This window comes from Salvelinus fontinalis, unplaced genomic scaffold, assembly GCF_029448725.1.
Source record: "Salvelinus fontinalis isolate EN_2023a unplaced genomic scaffold, ASM2944872v1 scaffold_0559, whole genome shotgun sequence".
NCBI lineage: Eukaryota > Metazoa > Chordata > Actinopteri > Salmoniformes > Salmonidae > Salvelinus > Salvelinus fontinalis.
In genome coordinates, this window is record NW_026600768.1 from 114,500 (window position 1) to 128,843 (window position 14,344).

Consider the following 14,344-nt stretch of genomic DNA (forward strand, 5'->3'; position numbering starts at 1 on the left):
AACACGAGGAAAGAGGGTAACGTCAGTCCTCTAATGGTTAACACGAGGAAAGAGGGTAACGTCAGTCCTCTAATGGTTAACACGAGGAAAGAGGGTAACGTCAGTCCTCTAATGGTTAACACGAGGAAAGAGGGTAACGTCAGTCCTCTAATGGTTAACACGAGGAAAGAGGGTAACGTCAGTCCTCTAATGGTTAACACGAGGAAAGAGGGTAACGTCAGTCCTCTAATGGTTAACACGAGGAAAGAGGGTAACGTCAGTCCTCTAATGGTTAACACGAGGAAAGAGGGTAACGTCAGTCCTCTAATGGTTAACACGAGGAAAGAGGGTAACATTAGTCCTCTAATGGTTAACACGAGGAAAGAGGGTAACGTCAGTCCTCTAATGGTTAACACGAGGAAAGAGGGTAACGTCAGTCCTCTAATGGTTAACACGAGGAAAGAGGGTAACGTCAGTCCTCTAATGGTTAACACGAGGAAAGAGGGTAACGTCAGTCCTCTAATGGTTAACACGAGGAAAGAGGGTAACGTCAGTCCTCTAATGGTTAACACGAGGAAAGAGGGTAACGTCAGTCCTCTAATGGTTAACACGAGGAAAGAGGGTAACGTCAGTCCTCTAATGGTTGCTGTCTTAGGTATCTCTTTATGTAGTGTTGAGTTGTCTCTCTTGTCGTGATGTGTGTTTTGTCCTATATTTTTATTTAATTTATTTTAATTTTAGTCCCCTAGGCCGTCATTGTAAATAAGAATTTGTTCTTAACTGACTTGCCTAGTTAAATTAAGGTAACATGGCCTTTGCAGGCATCCAAAGGCCATGTTTGCAATGTTCTGTTTGTTTACTGTGAGCTTGCAGGGAAGATTAGTAAAAGCAAAACATTCCAGAGTTGCCCAATCATACGTTTGAGTAAGACAGACCAGTGGGCTTGTATAGACATCTGTGTTTCTTGGTTTGTAGAACAGTTTAATTTCGTTATTTGCCATTCCTGTGTTTCCCTCCCCTCCCTTCCATCTCTTCTGCAGGCATGCAGTGCCCAGGGAGGTCCAGAAGGAGGCGCTCTGCTGAGATGTTGCAACGCAGAACTCAACTGGGTCAGTGACAGAAACAGTGCTATGTTCATTTTTGGTTGATGTATGGAATGATTCATTGATTGAGTGGTGGACTGATTTATTGACGGATAGGTGGATCGATCGATTGATTGGTAGATTGATGGTTCTGAGCTCTCTCCCTTCCCCTCTCCCTACAGAGAACCACTACAGAGAGAAGCTGTTGCGTCAGTGTTGTAAGGATGGCCTGAGAGAGATCCCCATGCCTTACTCCTGCACCCGGCGCTCCCTCTACATCACTGAGGGATGGGAATGCATCAAGGCCTTCAGGTACTGAGTTGAGTTGAATTGAGTTGTTGAGCTGAAGTGAAGTGAAGTGCACTGAACTAAACTGTTTGGCACTTTCAGGTACTGCTGCTCCAAGTACAGGGGAGAGGAGTTTGACACCAGACTACCCCCTACCACCACCATACCCCCTACCACCACCATACCCCCTACCACCACAGAACTACTCGGGCTGACCCTGGACAGACGCATTTTTCCCAAGCTACATAGCAGAAACTTTGGCGATTTTGGGATTTCAAGAGGTAACATTAATGATGGTGGACTAGCTGGTTAATGAATTGTTAGGTGTTTGTGGCAGCAGTGTTGTAGTACTCGAATCCGGTCTCGAGATACATAGTGAGTGTATCAGTCTTGTCTCAGTGTCAGGTACATTTTTACTCAGAAACAATGAGGACTCATCATTTCTCCCCGATACCAGCTGAAACCAGCGGAGTAAAAAAGGAATCATTGTCAGCAGTTAGCGCTCGTGGTGGGAAGTTCCACTCTTTTTACTGACTCTGATCTTTACGACTCATTCAGTCAAAAATTACAAATCTTTCTACTAATTGTGTTCATTTGCGTCGCTGTTAGAGCTTTACAGTGGAGGTGTCATAATACCCATAAAACCTAGCTGTCAAACGGAAATGGTTTTTCCTCCATTTATTTTCCCCACAGGGGATTTCAGAAACACTTAAAATAAGGGCTGTGTTTTGTGTAGGCTTACCCTGGCATGATGTTTTGATAACCATGTACATCTCTCTCGGACAAGGTGACTTTTATCAATATATTCGGCTCTATTTACTTTACAGCTAATTAGCATCAAAGTAGACATGTCATGCAAAACTACAAATCCCTGCAGTCATCTCTAGCTGACACCTTTGCTCACATTATCAATTTATTAATTATTACATTTAGCTAATCCAGAGATTCTTACCTTTGCCTCGATTCGTCAGTCTTGTCCAGATCATTTGTAGTTCTTTATGATAGCCACGTTAGTTTCACCTGGTTGGCTTGGGGATTCAAACAGGTAACCTTTTGGTTACTGGCCCAATGCTCTTAACTGCTAGGCTACTTGCTGCCCCATTTCATTCACCAAAGGGGGCTTATTGGAGCTGACATTTGTGACAGACTTGTAAACGTGTGCTTTAAGCAATGTATATTTGTTGATTGCTAGGCATACAAATGAGATTATTCCTTGATACATTTGAGACGAGGTCTAGTTGTGGCCCTTAGGGACTAGATTGTGAAGGACTCATGGCGGAATGCATTGCTTGACTACCATGAGGGTGATAAGCGCAGTCGTTTGCAAACTGCAGCACCCAAAAGATTAGTTCTTGAGTTTGAGTTGGTTGAGCAGAGGCTGTGTGTGTGTTGATTCTACAAAGCTGTGTCCATAACATTCAATAACCAATGAATTGCAGTCTTTCTTGCACCATGTGATTCATTATCAGTTCTGATCATGTATTTTTCTTCTCTATGCTCATGATCTACACTGCTCAAAACAATAAAGGGAACACTAAAATAACACATCCTAGATCTGAATGAATGAACTATTCTTATGAAATACTTTTTTCTTTACATAGTTGAATGTGCTGACAACAAAATCACACAAAAATTATCAATGGAAATCAAATGTATCAACCCATGGAGGTCTGGATTTGGAGTCACACTCAAAATTAAAGTGGAAAACCACACTACAGGCTGATCCAACTTTGATGTAATGTCGTTAAAACAAGGCAAAATGAGGCTCAGTAGTGTGTGTGGCCTCCACGTGCCTGTATGACCTCCCTACAACGCCTGGGCATGCTCCTGATGAGGTGGCGGATGGTCTCCTGAGGGATCTCCTCCCAGACCTGGACTAAAGCATCCGCCAACTCCCGGACAGTCTGTGGTGCAACGTGGCGTTGGTGGATGGAGCGAGACATGATGTCCCAGATGTGCTCAATTGGATTCAGGTCTGGGGAACGGGCGGGCCAGTCCATAGCATCAATGCCTTCCTCTTGCAGGAACTGCTGACACACTCCAGCCACATGAGGTCTAGCATTGTCTTGCATTAGGAGGAACCCAGGGCCAACCGCACCAGCATATGGTCTCACAAGGGGTCAGAGGATCTCATCTCGGTAACTAATGGCAGTCAGGCTACCTCTGGCGAGCCCATGGAGGGCTGTGCGGCCCCCCAAAGAAATGCCACCCCACACCATGACTGACCCACCTCCAAACCGGTCATGCTGGAGGATGTTGCAGGCAGCAGAACGTTCTCCACGGCGTCTCCAGACTGTCACGTGTGCTCAGTGTGAACCTGCTTTCATCTGTGAAGAGCACAGGGGGCCAGTGGCGAATTTGCCAATCTTGGTGTTCTCTGGCAAATGCCAAACGTCCTGCACGGTGTTGGGCTGTAAGCACAACCTCCACCTGTGGACGTCGGGCCCTCATACCACCCTCATGGAGTCTGTTTCTGACCGTTTGAGCAGACACATGCACATTTGTGGCCTGCTGGAGGTCATTTTGCAGGGCTCTGGCAGTGCTCCTTCTGCTCCTTCTTGCACAAAGGCGGAGGTAGTGGTCCTGCTGCTGGGTTGTTGCCCTCCTACGGCCTCCTCCACGTCTCCTGATGTACTGGCCTGTCTCCTGGTACCACCTCCATGCTCTGGACACTACGCTGACAGACACAGCAAACCTTCTTGCCACAGCTCGCATTGATGTGCCATCCTGGATGAGCTGCACTACCTGAGCCACTTGTGTGGGTTATAGACTCCGTCTCATGCTACCACTAGAGTGAAAGCACCGCCAGCATTCAAAAGTGACCAAAACATCAGCCAGGAAGCATAGGAACTGAGAAGTGGTCTGTGGTCACCACCTGCAGAACCACTCCTTTATTGGGGGTGTCTTGCTAATTGCCTATAATTTCCACCTGTTGTCTATTCCATTTACACAACAGCATGTGAAATGTATTGTCAATCAGTGTTGCTTCCTAAGTGGACAGTTTGATTTCACAGAAGTGTGATTGACTTGGAGTTACATTGTGTTGTTTAAGTGTTCCCTTAATTTTTTTTAGCAGTGTATTTGCCTGCATATGACAGACAGTTGGTGGTCAAAGCACGTCTCTGGAGCCGCCGAGCCTGAAGAGTGTGTGTTAACCCTGCTGTTGGGTTCATTGCGGCCAGCATTAGCAGGTCAAACAAACGACTAAAATGAATGAATCATGAGTCGTTCAAAAATAATGAATTGTTCGCAAACTGCACATCACTAGTCAGCACGTAAACCAGCTTCGCCAGGCCAAATATCCACACTCCTTTCATGACACATGAATATCTGATCCCCTATTGAAACCTGGGGTTCCTACTTTACTCGTAAAATTACTGTCCATTACTTTCACTACAACGTTTGAGGATATTTTTTAGTGCTCAGCAGGATTTCTTTGATTTGCTGGTAGGAACTAGTGTGGGAAATTGCTTGAAAGTTGTATGCTAACGATTAGTAAGGGGAGACTGGGGTAAGCTTGTCTTTTTATGGACCTGTTTGGATTAGTGATAACTTTTGTCCTCAGCATTTATCACCATTCTGAATGTCCAAAGAATGTCCTTCTGAAATCTGAACACAGAAATACTGGACATTTTCAACTCTTATTATGGTGGATTTAAATTTTTCTGGTCTCGGTCTTGGACCCTTCGCCCTCCTCCCGGTCTTAGTCTTGGACTCCTCGCCCCCCTCCCGGTCTTAGTCTTGGACTCCTCGCCCCCCTCCCGGTCTTAGTCTTGGACTCCTCGCCCCTCTCCCGGTCTTAGTCTTGGACTCCTCGCCCCCCTCCCGGTCTTAGTCTTGGACTCCTCGCCCCCCTCCCGGTCTTAGTCTTGGACTCCTCGCCCCCCTCCCGGTCTTAGTCTTGGACTCCTCGCCCCTCTCGCGGTTTTAGTCTTGAACCCCTCGCACCCCTCCCGGTCTTAGTCTTGAACCCCTCGCCCCCCTCCCGGTCCTAGTCTTGGTCTTGAATCGGTCTCGGTTTAGGTGGTCTTGGTCTTGAATCGATCTCGCTTAAGGTGGTCTTGGTCTTGAATCGGTCTCGGTTTAGGTGGTCTTGGTCTTGAATCGGTCTCGCTTTAGGTGGTCTTGGTCTTGAATCGGTCTCGCTTTAGGTGGTCTTGGTCTTGAATCGATCTCGCTTTAGGTGGTCTTGGTCTTGAATCGATCTCGCTTTAGGTGGTCTTGGTCTTGAATCGGTCTCGCTTTAGGTGGTCTTGGTCTTGAATCGGTCTCGCTTTAGGTGGTCTTGGTCTTGAATCGGTCTCGCTTTAGGTGGTCTTGGTCTTGAATCGGTCTCGCTTTAGGTGGTCTTGAAAACAACACTGTAGGTCTTGTTGAGTCTTGTTGAGTCTAATTTCATTCTAACCAGATCTAACTTCCGTCCAAGTGGCCCCTGTATGTTACAGCAGAGAACTGAGCTCAAAATGATTGATTGCTCAATTAATCCATCAATCAATCGATTCATCCACCCATCCATCAAACAGAGTTGAAACATATTTATTTTTTGGCATCAGGTGAAGAAATTTTGATCGAGTCTACAATGAACCTGGGATCCAACCGTGTTATGGAAGGACAGAGAGTGTCTCTTGCTGAGGAAGAGGAGGAGGAAGAGGAGGATGACTTTATGGAGGAGAGTAAGGTGACAGTAAGGTCTAAGTTCTATGAGTCATGGCTGTGGAGAGACCTGACGCTGCCCAGTGTGCCTGAGGACAGCAGAGACGGGTGAGTGAATGTGTGTGTCTGTCCTCTCACCCCCTTATAGAAAGGGACAGCAGTTTCCCTGCTCATAGGCTAAGACTTGGTTTGAAACTGTACGTACCACATGACCTGTCCAGGGAAAACTCTTTCTATGAGGGGTTGACCAATTTAGTGATCCCAGTCGAAAGGGGAATAGGCCAAGCCACACCCCTCTCACCCTTAAAGGGATACTGCAAGGTTCTGGCAATTAAGCTAGTGTACCTGTAGACTTAGTCATTGCACTAACGTTAGTTATCATTGGCTTGCTAAACTACCTATTCATTAGTATTTTATTTATTTTACCTTAATTTAACTAGGCAAGTCAGTTAAGAACAAATTCTTATTTTCAATGACGGCCTAGGAACAGTTGGTTAACTGCCTTGTGTCAGCTCGGGGATTTGATCTCGCAGCCTTTTGGTTACTAGTCCAACGCTCTAACCCCTAGGCTACCTGCTCTAACCACTAGGCTACCTGCTCTAACCACTAGGCTACCTGCTCTAACCACTAGGCTACCTGCTCTAACCACTAGGCTACCTGCTCTAACCACTAGGCTACCTGCCGCCCTGGTAGCCGCCTATAACTTCCTTCATACTGCACATAGAGACGCACAAATGGTATCCACGAGTTCATTAGACTCTGGAGAAGTAGAAAACGGCAAATTGACAGAATCTCGCAGTGTCCCTTTGAAATGAAACTACCTACTCTGTAAATCCCCAGAGTTGCACCACAGTGGACTGGAGGTCACATTGAGACTGGCTGAGTTAACAGATCAGAAACAGCCTGGCCCCCCCCCCCCCCCCCCCCCCAAAAAAATGAACACTGTTGCACCATCGTGTACTGTCCCAGGGATATTTATGTGTGTTTGTGTCTGTTTGTGTCTGTGCGCGTCCGTGTCACTCTTAGCATTGTATTAGGCAATGGCATCAATCGATCACAATCCACCAGTCTCTCTCTATATTTATCTTCAAGATAATGTTTTACTGTGCACATGTCACAAGCTGAGCTTACAAGAGGTCAACTCAATGGGATTCATTAGTTTGGGTCTGTTCCTTACAGGTTGGCAACGCTGCATGTGAATTCCGTCTTCCCAGACACTATCACCCAGTGGGGAGTACTAGCCATCAGCTCCTCACCTGTCACAGGTAGACCCTTCCCTTTCCCTGGGCTAGCCATGGACCCAGTCCCTAAGTGCTACGCCCTATGCACTTTTTGGCAAGGTGAAACACCAATCAGAGGGCAAGGTGGAACTGTTACCATATCACTAACGCCTGTCAAATCCAATCAGATCACCACATGTGCATAGGGCTTAGGATTTAAGGGGTCTATTTGGGATTGGACCTAATTCTCAGTGGTCTAAAATGGCTTCCTCTCACTGTACCCATATTCAGTCATTTCCCAGGAGGATTCCAGGTAGTATGCTAGTGGGGATACTGGTACGATATAAGGAATACAAAATATTGCTGTGCAATTCAAGCATTCTAAGGCATGATGTCCTCAACCACCTGCTGTTGTTTGTTTCAGTCATTTTGTTTTTATTCCAGGTTTCTGCGTAGCCGAGCCGTGGAACGTTCGTGCGTGGAAGCGTTTCTTCGTGGACCTGAAGCTCCCGTACTCAGTGGCAAGGAACGAACACGTGGAGATCAAAGCTGTGCTCCATAACTATGACGATGAGGACATGGAGGCAAGCTCACCTCTGACCTCTCACCCATGACTTCTATTTAGTCCTCAAGCCTTACTGTAACCATCAGGCTGATGAATTAATATCTGAGCCTGTAGATCGAGGCAACCTCTATCTACCTACAACTCCCACCCACTAGCTCCCCTCTGATCCCTTCCTGTCAGCCATTTTGTGTCTCAACCGTTCCAGTTCCCTCCTCTTTTCAGCTTACCTAGAAGCAATGGTGCTACTGAAGACGGAGGACATGTGGCGTTCAATGAGAAATCCACCCAGTTCTGCTCACTTCCTCTCAGCCATTTTGTGTCTTGACCATCTCCATTTCCTCCTCTACTCAACCCAGGTTAAGGTGGTGCTACTGAAGACAGAGGACATGTGCAGTGTGGCGTTCAATGAGAAACACACCCAGGAGGTGACGTTGAAGGGCAGCTCATCCCTGGTTGTTCCCTACACCATCATACCGCTCAAGGCTGGAGAGATGCTACTGGAGGTCCTTGCCATGGCCAAAGGGTTTATGGGTAGCGACGGGGTCAAGAAGACGCTACGCGTGGTGGTGGGTGATTATTTCAGATGTTAATTAAAAAGAATATATATAAAAACATATATATATATATATATATATAGCGACTGTGAATCAGTGTCCTTACTTAAGATACGAGGACCGGTATCTCTAACCTGTTTTCAAAACCCTGTAACAGGTGGAAGGAGTGCAGAAGACTAAAGTGCAGAGTTTTGTATTGAATCCTTCTGCCAAGGGAGGTCACGGTGAGTAGAACTAAGACACTCATCATCTCTAACCCTAATGCGTACCATTACCATGGGAACGGTGAGTAGAACTAAGACACTCATCACCTCTAACCCTAATGCGTACCATTACCATGGGAACGGTGAGTTGAACTAAGACACTCATCATCTCTAACCCTAATGCGTACCATTACCATGGGAACGGTGAGTAGAACTAAGACACTCATCATCTCTAACCCTAATGCGTACCATTACCATGGGAACGGTGAGTAGAACTAAGACACTCATCATCTCTAACCCTAATGCGTACCATTACCATGGGAACGGTGAGTAGAACTAAGACACTCATCATCTCTAACCCTAATGCGTACCATTACCATGGGAACGGTGAGTAGAACTAAGACACTCATCACCTCTAACCCTAATGCGTACCATTACCATGTCTCCTTTAGAAACAATCTTTACTAAGTCTTCTTACTATGTTTCCCCCCAGATGGGAGGCAGGTAGTGGAGGTGGACAAAGTGGAGCTGGGCTCCCTGGTTCCAAACTCTCAACCAGAGACATTCATCAACATCAGAGGTAGGCCTAACTGAGAAACAAGGTTTACGTTATTAGACAGAAATGGTGGCTGGCTGGTGCCTCTAAGCCTTTGGGTTGGTTATGAGCATTGTGAAGCCAAAGCAACTGTGTGGACATATAACCTATTCAATTCCTTCCATTCTATTCTGCTCTCTCTGCTCTGCTCTACTCTACTCTACTCCTCCCACTAGGTAACCTGTTGGCTGACACCATAGACAACAGTATCAGCAGTGACTCTCTGGCCTCTTTGATCCGTATGCCTGGTGGCTGTGTGGAACAGAACCTAGCCAGCATCACCCTGCCTCTTATAGCCACTGTCTACCTGGACCGCTCCAACGACTGGGAGACTGTAGGGGTGCAACGCAGGGTGGAGGCCATCAACTACATACAGAAAGGCTACCAGAAGCAGCTGGTGTATAAGAAGAATGATGACTCTTACCCCCCCTACAGGAATGAAGGCACAAGCACATGGTATTGTTCAAATACATAGAAGAAGAAGAATGTGTATCAATCACACAGTAATCTAAATAATACAATGGATTGTATTTGTAACCCTCAGACCCTCTCTCTCTACCTCTTCCCTTTTCTCTCTCTCTTTCTGTCTCCCTCTCCCTTCCCCTCCACCTTCTCTTTCCTCGTCTCGACCTCTCCCCCTTCCTCCACCCTCTCCTCCCCCCCTCTCCCCCTTCTCCTCCTCTCCCTCCACCTCTCTCCCTTCTCCTCCTCTCCCTCCACCTCTCTCCCTTCCCCCGCACCCTCACTTTCTCTCCCTTCCCCCCACCCTTTCTTTCTCCCCCTCTCCCTCCACCTCTCTCCCTTCCCCACCACCCTCTTTCTCTCCCTCTCCCTGCCCACCATCTCTTTCTCCCCCACCCCCTCTTTCTCCCCCTCTCCCCCCTCTCCATTATAGGATCACTGCGTATGTAGTGAAGGTGTTCTCTATGGCTCATCAGCTGGCAGGAGTGAGTGAACAGGATGTGTGTGGTCCTCTCCTCTACCTGCTCAACAACAAACAGCAGATCACTGGATCTTTCAGAGAGGACAACCCTGTCTACACTACTACTATGACAGTAAGAAAGAGACACACACACACACACGAGTGGATGCAGAAGCACGCTCACAAATACACACATGGACTGATGTGCGCACACAGTCACACTCTGACAAACAGAGAGAGATCTGGGACTGAAGTCTTATAACAGCTTCTCTCTTCTCCAGGGTGGGGTACAAGGTGCAGAGTCTCAGTCCACTCTGACAGCCTTTGTCCTGATAGCCATGACTGAAGCCACCAAGCATACAGAACTCAACTGCAAAGGAGCTGGTCACACCATCAAGGTAAGCCAGTCACAGAACCGGCAGAAACTGTTATATTGGGACGGGAGATAAGTAAGTTATTTATTTTTATTTATTTAACCTTTATTTAACTAGGCAAGTCCGTTAAGAACAAATTCTTATTTACAATGACGGCTTAGGAACAGTGGGTTGTTCATGGGAAAAACGACAGATGTTTACCTTGTCAGCTCGGGGATTCGATCTAGCAACCTTTCGGTTGGCCCAACGCTCTAACCACTAGGCTACCTGATGCCCCAGTTAGAAGTAAGTTAGTCATCTGTGAGTAGGATGCCTTTTTACCTGACTCCCCTGGTGAATCTTGGATTTCGTTGGCTGACCTGTTATCACGCTACGTTTGCATGCGCCATGGCTGACCATTAATCCAACCGGTGTATATTGCATGTCGGTGTTTGGAAATGGGGCTTTCGTGCCGACTCTTTTGTATTAAAATTCAGGTTTATTCTTTATCCCTCTGCTCATATAAGAATGGAATTAATAAGCCGCCAACAAATGGATAGACAGTGAAGTTGTATGCTATTGTATTGTATTAGAATGGGATCCAGAATGCTGCCAACTATCTGAGGAGCACGTATGGTATTCTGAAGAGACCCTACTCTCTGGCCATCTCTGCCTACGCTCTGTCTCTGGTTGACGAGACATCTTCACTGTTCTTAAAAACCCTGCTACTCAAAGCTGCCTCTCCAGGTAGGAAAATGTCTGTCTGTCTCTGATTCTCTCTCTCTCCCCCTCTCTATTCTCTGCTGTGCTTCACTGTTATTCTCTCCCCCTCTCCCCTCCCTCCCTCTCTCCCCTCCTCCAGATGGTACCCATTGGCCAGACAGTGAGAACCGCCTCTTCACTCTGGAGGCGACGGGCTACGCCCTGCTAGCCCTGGTGAAGAGTAGTCACATGACTGAAGCCGCCGCACCTTTCGAGTGGCTCAACGAACAGCGCCGCAGGGGCGGGGGCTACGGATCCACCCAGGTACTGAGTGACATCACCGGAAACAAGTATTGCATGATGTCAGTGAGCTGAGTTTATGTCAACAGTGTTATTGCAGGTTGTCACTAGCCAGTCCAGTTTGTTGCCATTTGGATCTCCACACAATCCAGTACATATTTTATAATAATCTCTCTGCTTCCTCTCTCTCTTACCTCTCCTCTCCTCCCCGTCTCTCTCTCCCCTATCTCTTCATCCCCTCTCACCCTTCCTCTCTCCCTCCCCCCTCTTTCGCTCTCTGTCTCTCTCTCCCCCAGCCCACCATGGTTGTTCTGCAGGGTCTGTCTGAGTACCTGATAAAGAAACCTCCTCCCAATGACCTGAGTCTCCAGGTGGATCTGAGCATCCAGGGCCGCAGCGACCAGCGCTTCCACTTCGACCCCAGGACCTCCTACGTGGCACGCTCCTCCAGGGTAGGAGGGAATCTGTTCTCTCTTTCTCTCACCCTCTCTCTCTCATTCTCGCTCTCTTTCACCAGTTCTTCTCTCCCAACCTACCTGTATCTTATGTAAAATATGTGGCCTAGGTTTAGTAACTATGATGTATCATGTTCCTCTTTCACCATCTCTTCTCTTCTGTGGGGTTTTCACTCAGGCTCCAATAGACCAGGGATTCAGAGTGGAGGCCAAAGGGAAGGGGCAAGGTATACTAGAGGTATGACCACAAAACATGTCTATGGCCATTAGTCAATGCATGATAGCAGAGCTTGTCTGATAATTTTGTCACATTGATGTATGATGTCATATTTGTTTGTGTTGTCACTTCCTGGTCTAATGACCTCTGCCCTAGGTGGTGACCTACTACAACGAGCTCCCTGAGGTGCATGAGAAGAGCAGCTGCAAGAACTTTGATTTGGACGTGACCATCGCAGAATCTAGTGGTAGGTTAATCCAGCTCTCAATCTCCATTTCTATCTTAATCTCAATCTTAGTCTCAATCCCAGTCTCAAATCTTAAACTCAATGTTTTCTAACCCCGCTGACAGAAAAGCCTCCACCAGATGCAGAGAAGTCCTACAGGATCACTATTAACGTCAGGTGAGACTATACAGTACTATGTTGAATATCTAGGCTACCTGGCAGTCTGTCTTTTCATACTCTCTTTTGGTCCCCTCTCCGAAATACACGAGGGGACTTACTGTTATTGGATTACACTTGAGTCTCTACTTTTTGATTCTATCTTCCTCTTCGTTCTACTATTCTCTCTCTCTCTCTTTCTCTCTTTCCAACCTCCAGGGCTCTGGGACCAAGGGAGGTCAGGATGGTTGTTCTGGACATCAGTCTTCCTACTGGGTTCGTCCCAGAGAATGAAGACCTGGAGATGGTACTGTTACAACTACTGCTGTACTGGAACCCACGTTAAAGGGATAGTTCACCCCAATTACTAAGTTACACCTTGGTTTCCTTACCCTGTCAGCCGTCTATGGACAAGTTATGACAGCAATCCATGCTTTGGTTTTATTTCCCTGGCACTGTTTCCAAATGCTAACTTTTTAGCAGGTGTAGCACAAATCCAATTCAAGTCATGGGACCGATTTGTTTTTATTTGTTTTGCACATCGTATCCAAATCATCGGAAAGTATCTAACACTTATTGTGAAGCTCAACAAAGTCACTTACAGATGATTTGAACATGATGCCCAAAAATGCTAATATCGGACCCATTACTTTCATGACATTTGCAACACAAATGCTAAATGCTAAAGGGGATTTGTGCCACATATGCATTTGGAAACAGTGTCAGGGAAACTAAATCAAAGCATGGAGTGCTGTCATACCTTGTCCATAGACTGCTTACAGGGTAAGGAAACCGATATGTAATTTAAGTGAACTATCCCTTTAATCCACTTGTAGTGTTCATCTGTCTCCACTAGATGGCGGTCTAACTGCATGTCTTGATTTTGACTGTGTCTTTAAGTGTAGCTTGTTGTGACCGTGTGCATATTGAACATGTTTTTGTGTTTGTTTGCCTCCAGCTGACCAACTCAGTGGACCGTTACATCAACAACTTCCAGATAGTGGACAACCTGAGTGACAGAGGCTCCCTCATCATCCACCTCTTCAAGGTACCAGAACAGATCTAGGATCAGCTTATCCTCCCATAAATCCTAACTTTTTAGGTGGGATCTTAGATCAGTGTCAAGTGGTAACTTCCTTCCTTTTCATCATTCACCTGTTCAAGGAACTGGAACCATAGAAATAGAATCTCAATAGAATCTCATTCTATTTCTATGACCTGAACGTAGAGAGACAAGCGTTACCATGTCAACCCTAGAAGTTGACTGGTCATAATTTTTTTACTCTGTCTGGATTGAGGTTGTCTGTGGCCTGTAGGCACAGATCTTGGATCAGCTTTACCTCCCCAAATCTTAAAGGTGAAAGGCAAACTATTAACTCAAAACTGGCCTTAGATCAGTGTCCGGAGGTAGCTTCATGGTGCTCTCCTGTGGTCTACCTGTGCTACCAGGTGTCCAACAAGGAGACTGAGACCATCATCTTCCGACTGCAGCAGACATTCAAAGTGGGACTCCTCCAACCTTCATCTGTCACTGTCTACGAGTACTACAACCCAGGTAGATACTGTCTACGAGTACTATAACCCAGGTAGATACTGTCTACGAGTACTACAACCCAGGTAGATACTGTCTATGAGTACTACAACCCAGGTAGATACTGTCTGAGTACTACAACCCAGGTAGATACTGTCTACGAGTACTACAACCCAGGTAGATACTGTCTACGAGTACTACAACCCAGGTAGATACTGTCTACGAGTACTACAACCCAGGTAGATACTATCTATGAGTACTACAACCCAGGTAGATACTGTCTGAGTACTACAACCCAGGTAGATACTGTCTGAGTACTACAACCCAGGTAGATACTGTCTGA

At 46.5% G+C, this 14,344-nt stretch overlaps 1 protein-coding gene across 1 annotated transcript in view; it reads left to right on the forward strand.

Annotated features, from left to right (window-relative positions):
• Nucleotides 1–14,025, forward strand: part of LOC129846470 (complement C3-like) — a gene marked incomplete at its 3' end in the record, with an annotated part of 28,886 nt that extends 14,861 nt beyond the window's left edge. The window contains 21 exon segments of the mRNA XM_055914415.1: nucleotides 1,020–1,088; nucleotides 1,244–1,373; nucleotides 1,452–1,597; nucleotides 5,873–6,110; nucleotides 7,182–7,267; nucleotides 7,667–7,806; nucleotides 8,144–8,353; nucleotides 8,499–8,565; nucleotides 9,038–9,124; nucleotides 9,316–9,595; nucleotides 10,035–10,194; nucleotides 10,343–10,459; nucleotides 11,008–11,161; nucleotides 11,277–11,440; nucleotides 11,713–11,868; nucleotides 12,050–12,109; nucleotides 12,245–12,335; nucleotides 12,440–12,491; nucleotides 12,690–12,777; nucleotides 13,429–13,518; nucleotides 13,920–14,025. Of these exon segments, the coding sequence (XP_055770390.1) occupies nucleotides 1,020–1,088; nucleotides 1,244–1,373; nucleotides 1,452–1,597; nucleotides 5,873–6,110; nucleotides 7,182–7,267; nucleotides 7,667–7,806; nucleotides 8,144–8,353; nucleotides 8,499–8,565; nucleotides 9,038–9,124; nucleotides 9,316–9,595; nucleotides 10,035–10,194; nucleotides 10,343–10,459; nucleotides 11,008–11,161; nucleotides 11,277–11,440; nucleotides 11,713–11,868; nucleotides 12,050–12,109; nucleotides 12,245–12,335; nucleotides 12,440–12,491; nucleotides 12,690–12,777; nucleotides 13,429–13,518; nucleotides 13,920–14,025 (2,691 nt within the window).
• Between the last annotated feature and the right edge of the window lie 319 nt (nucleotides 14,026–14,344).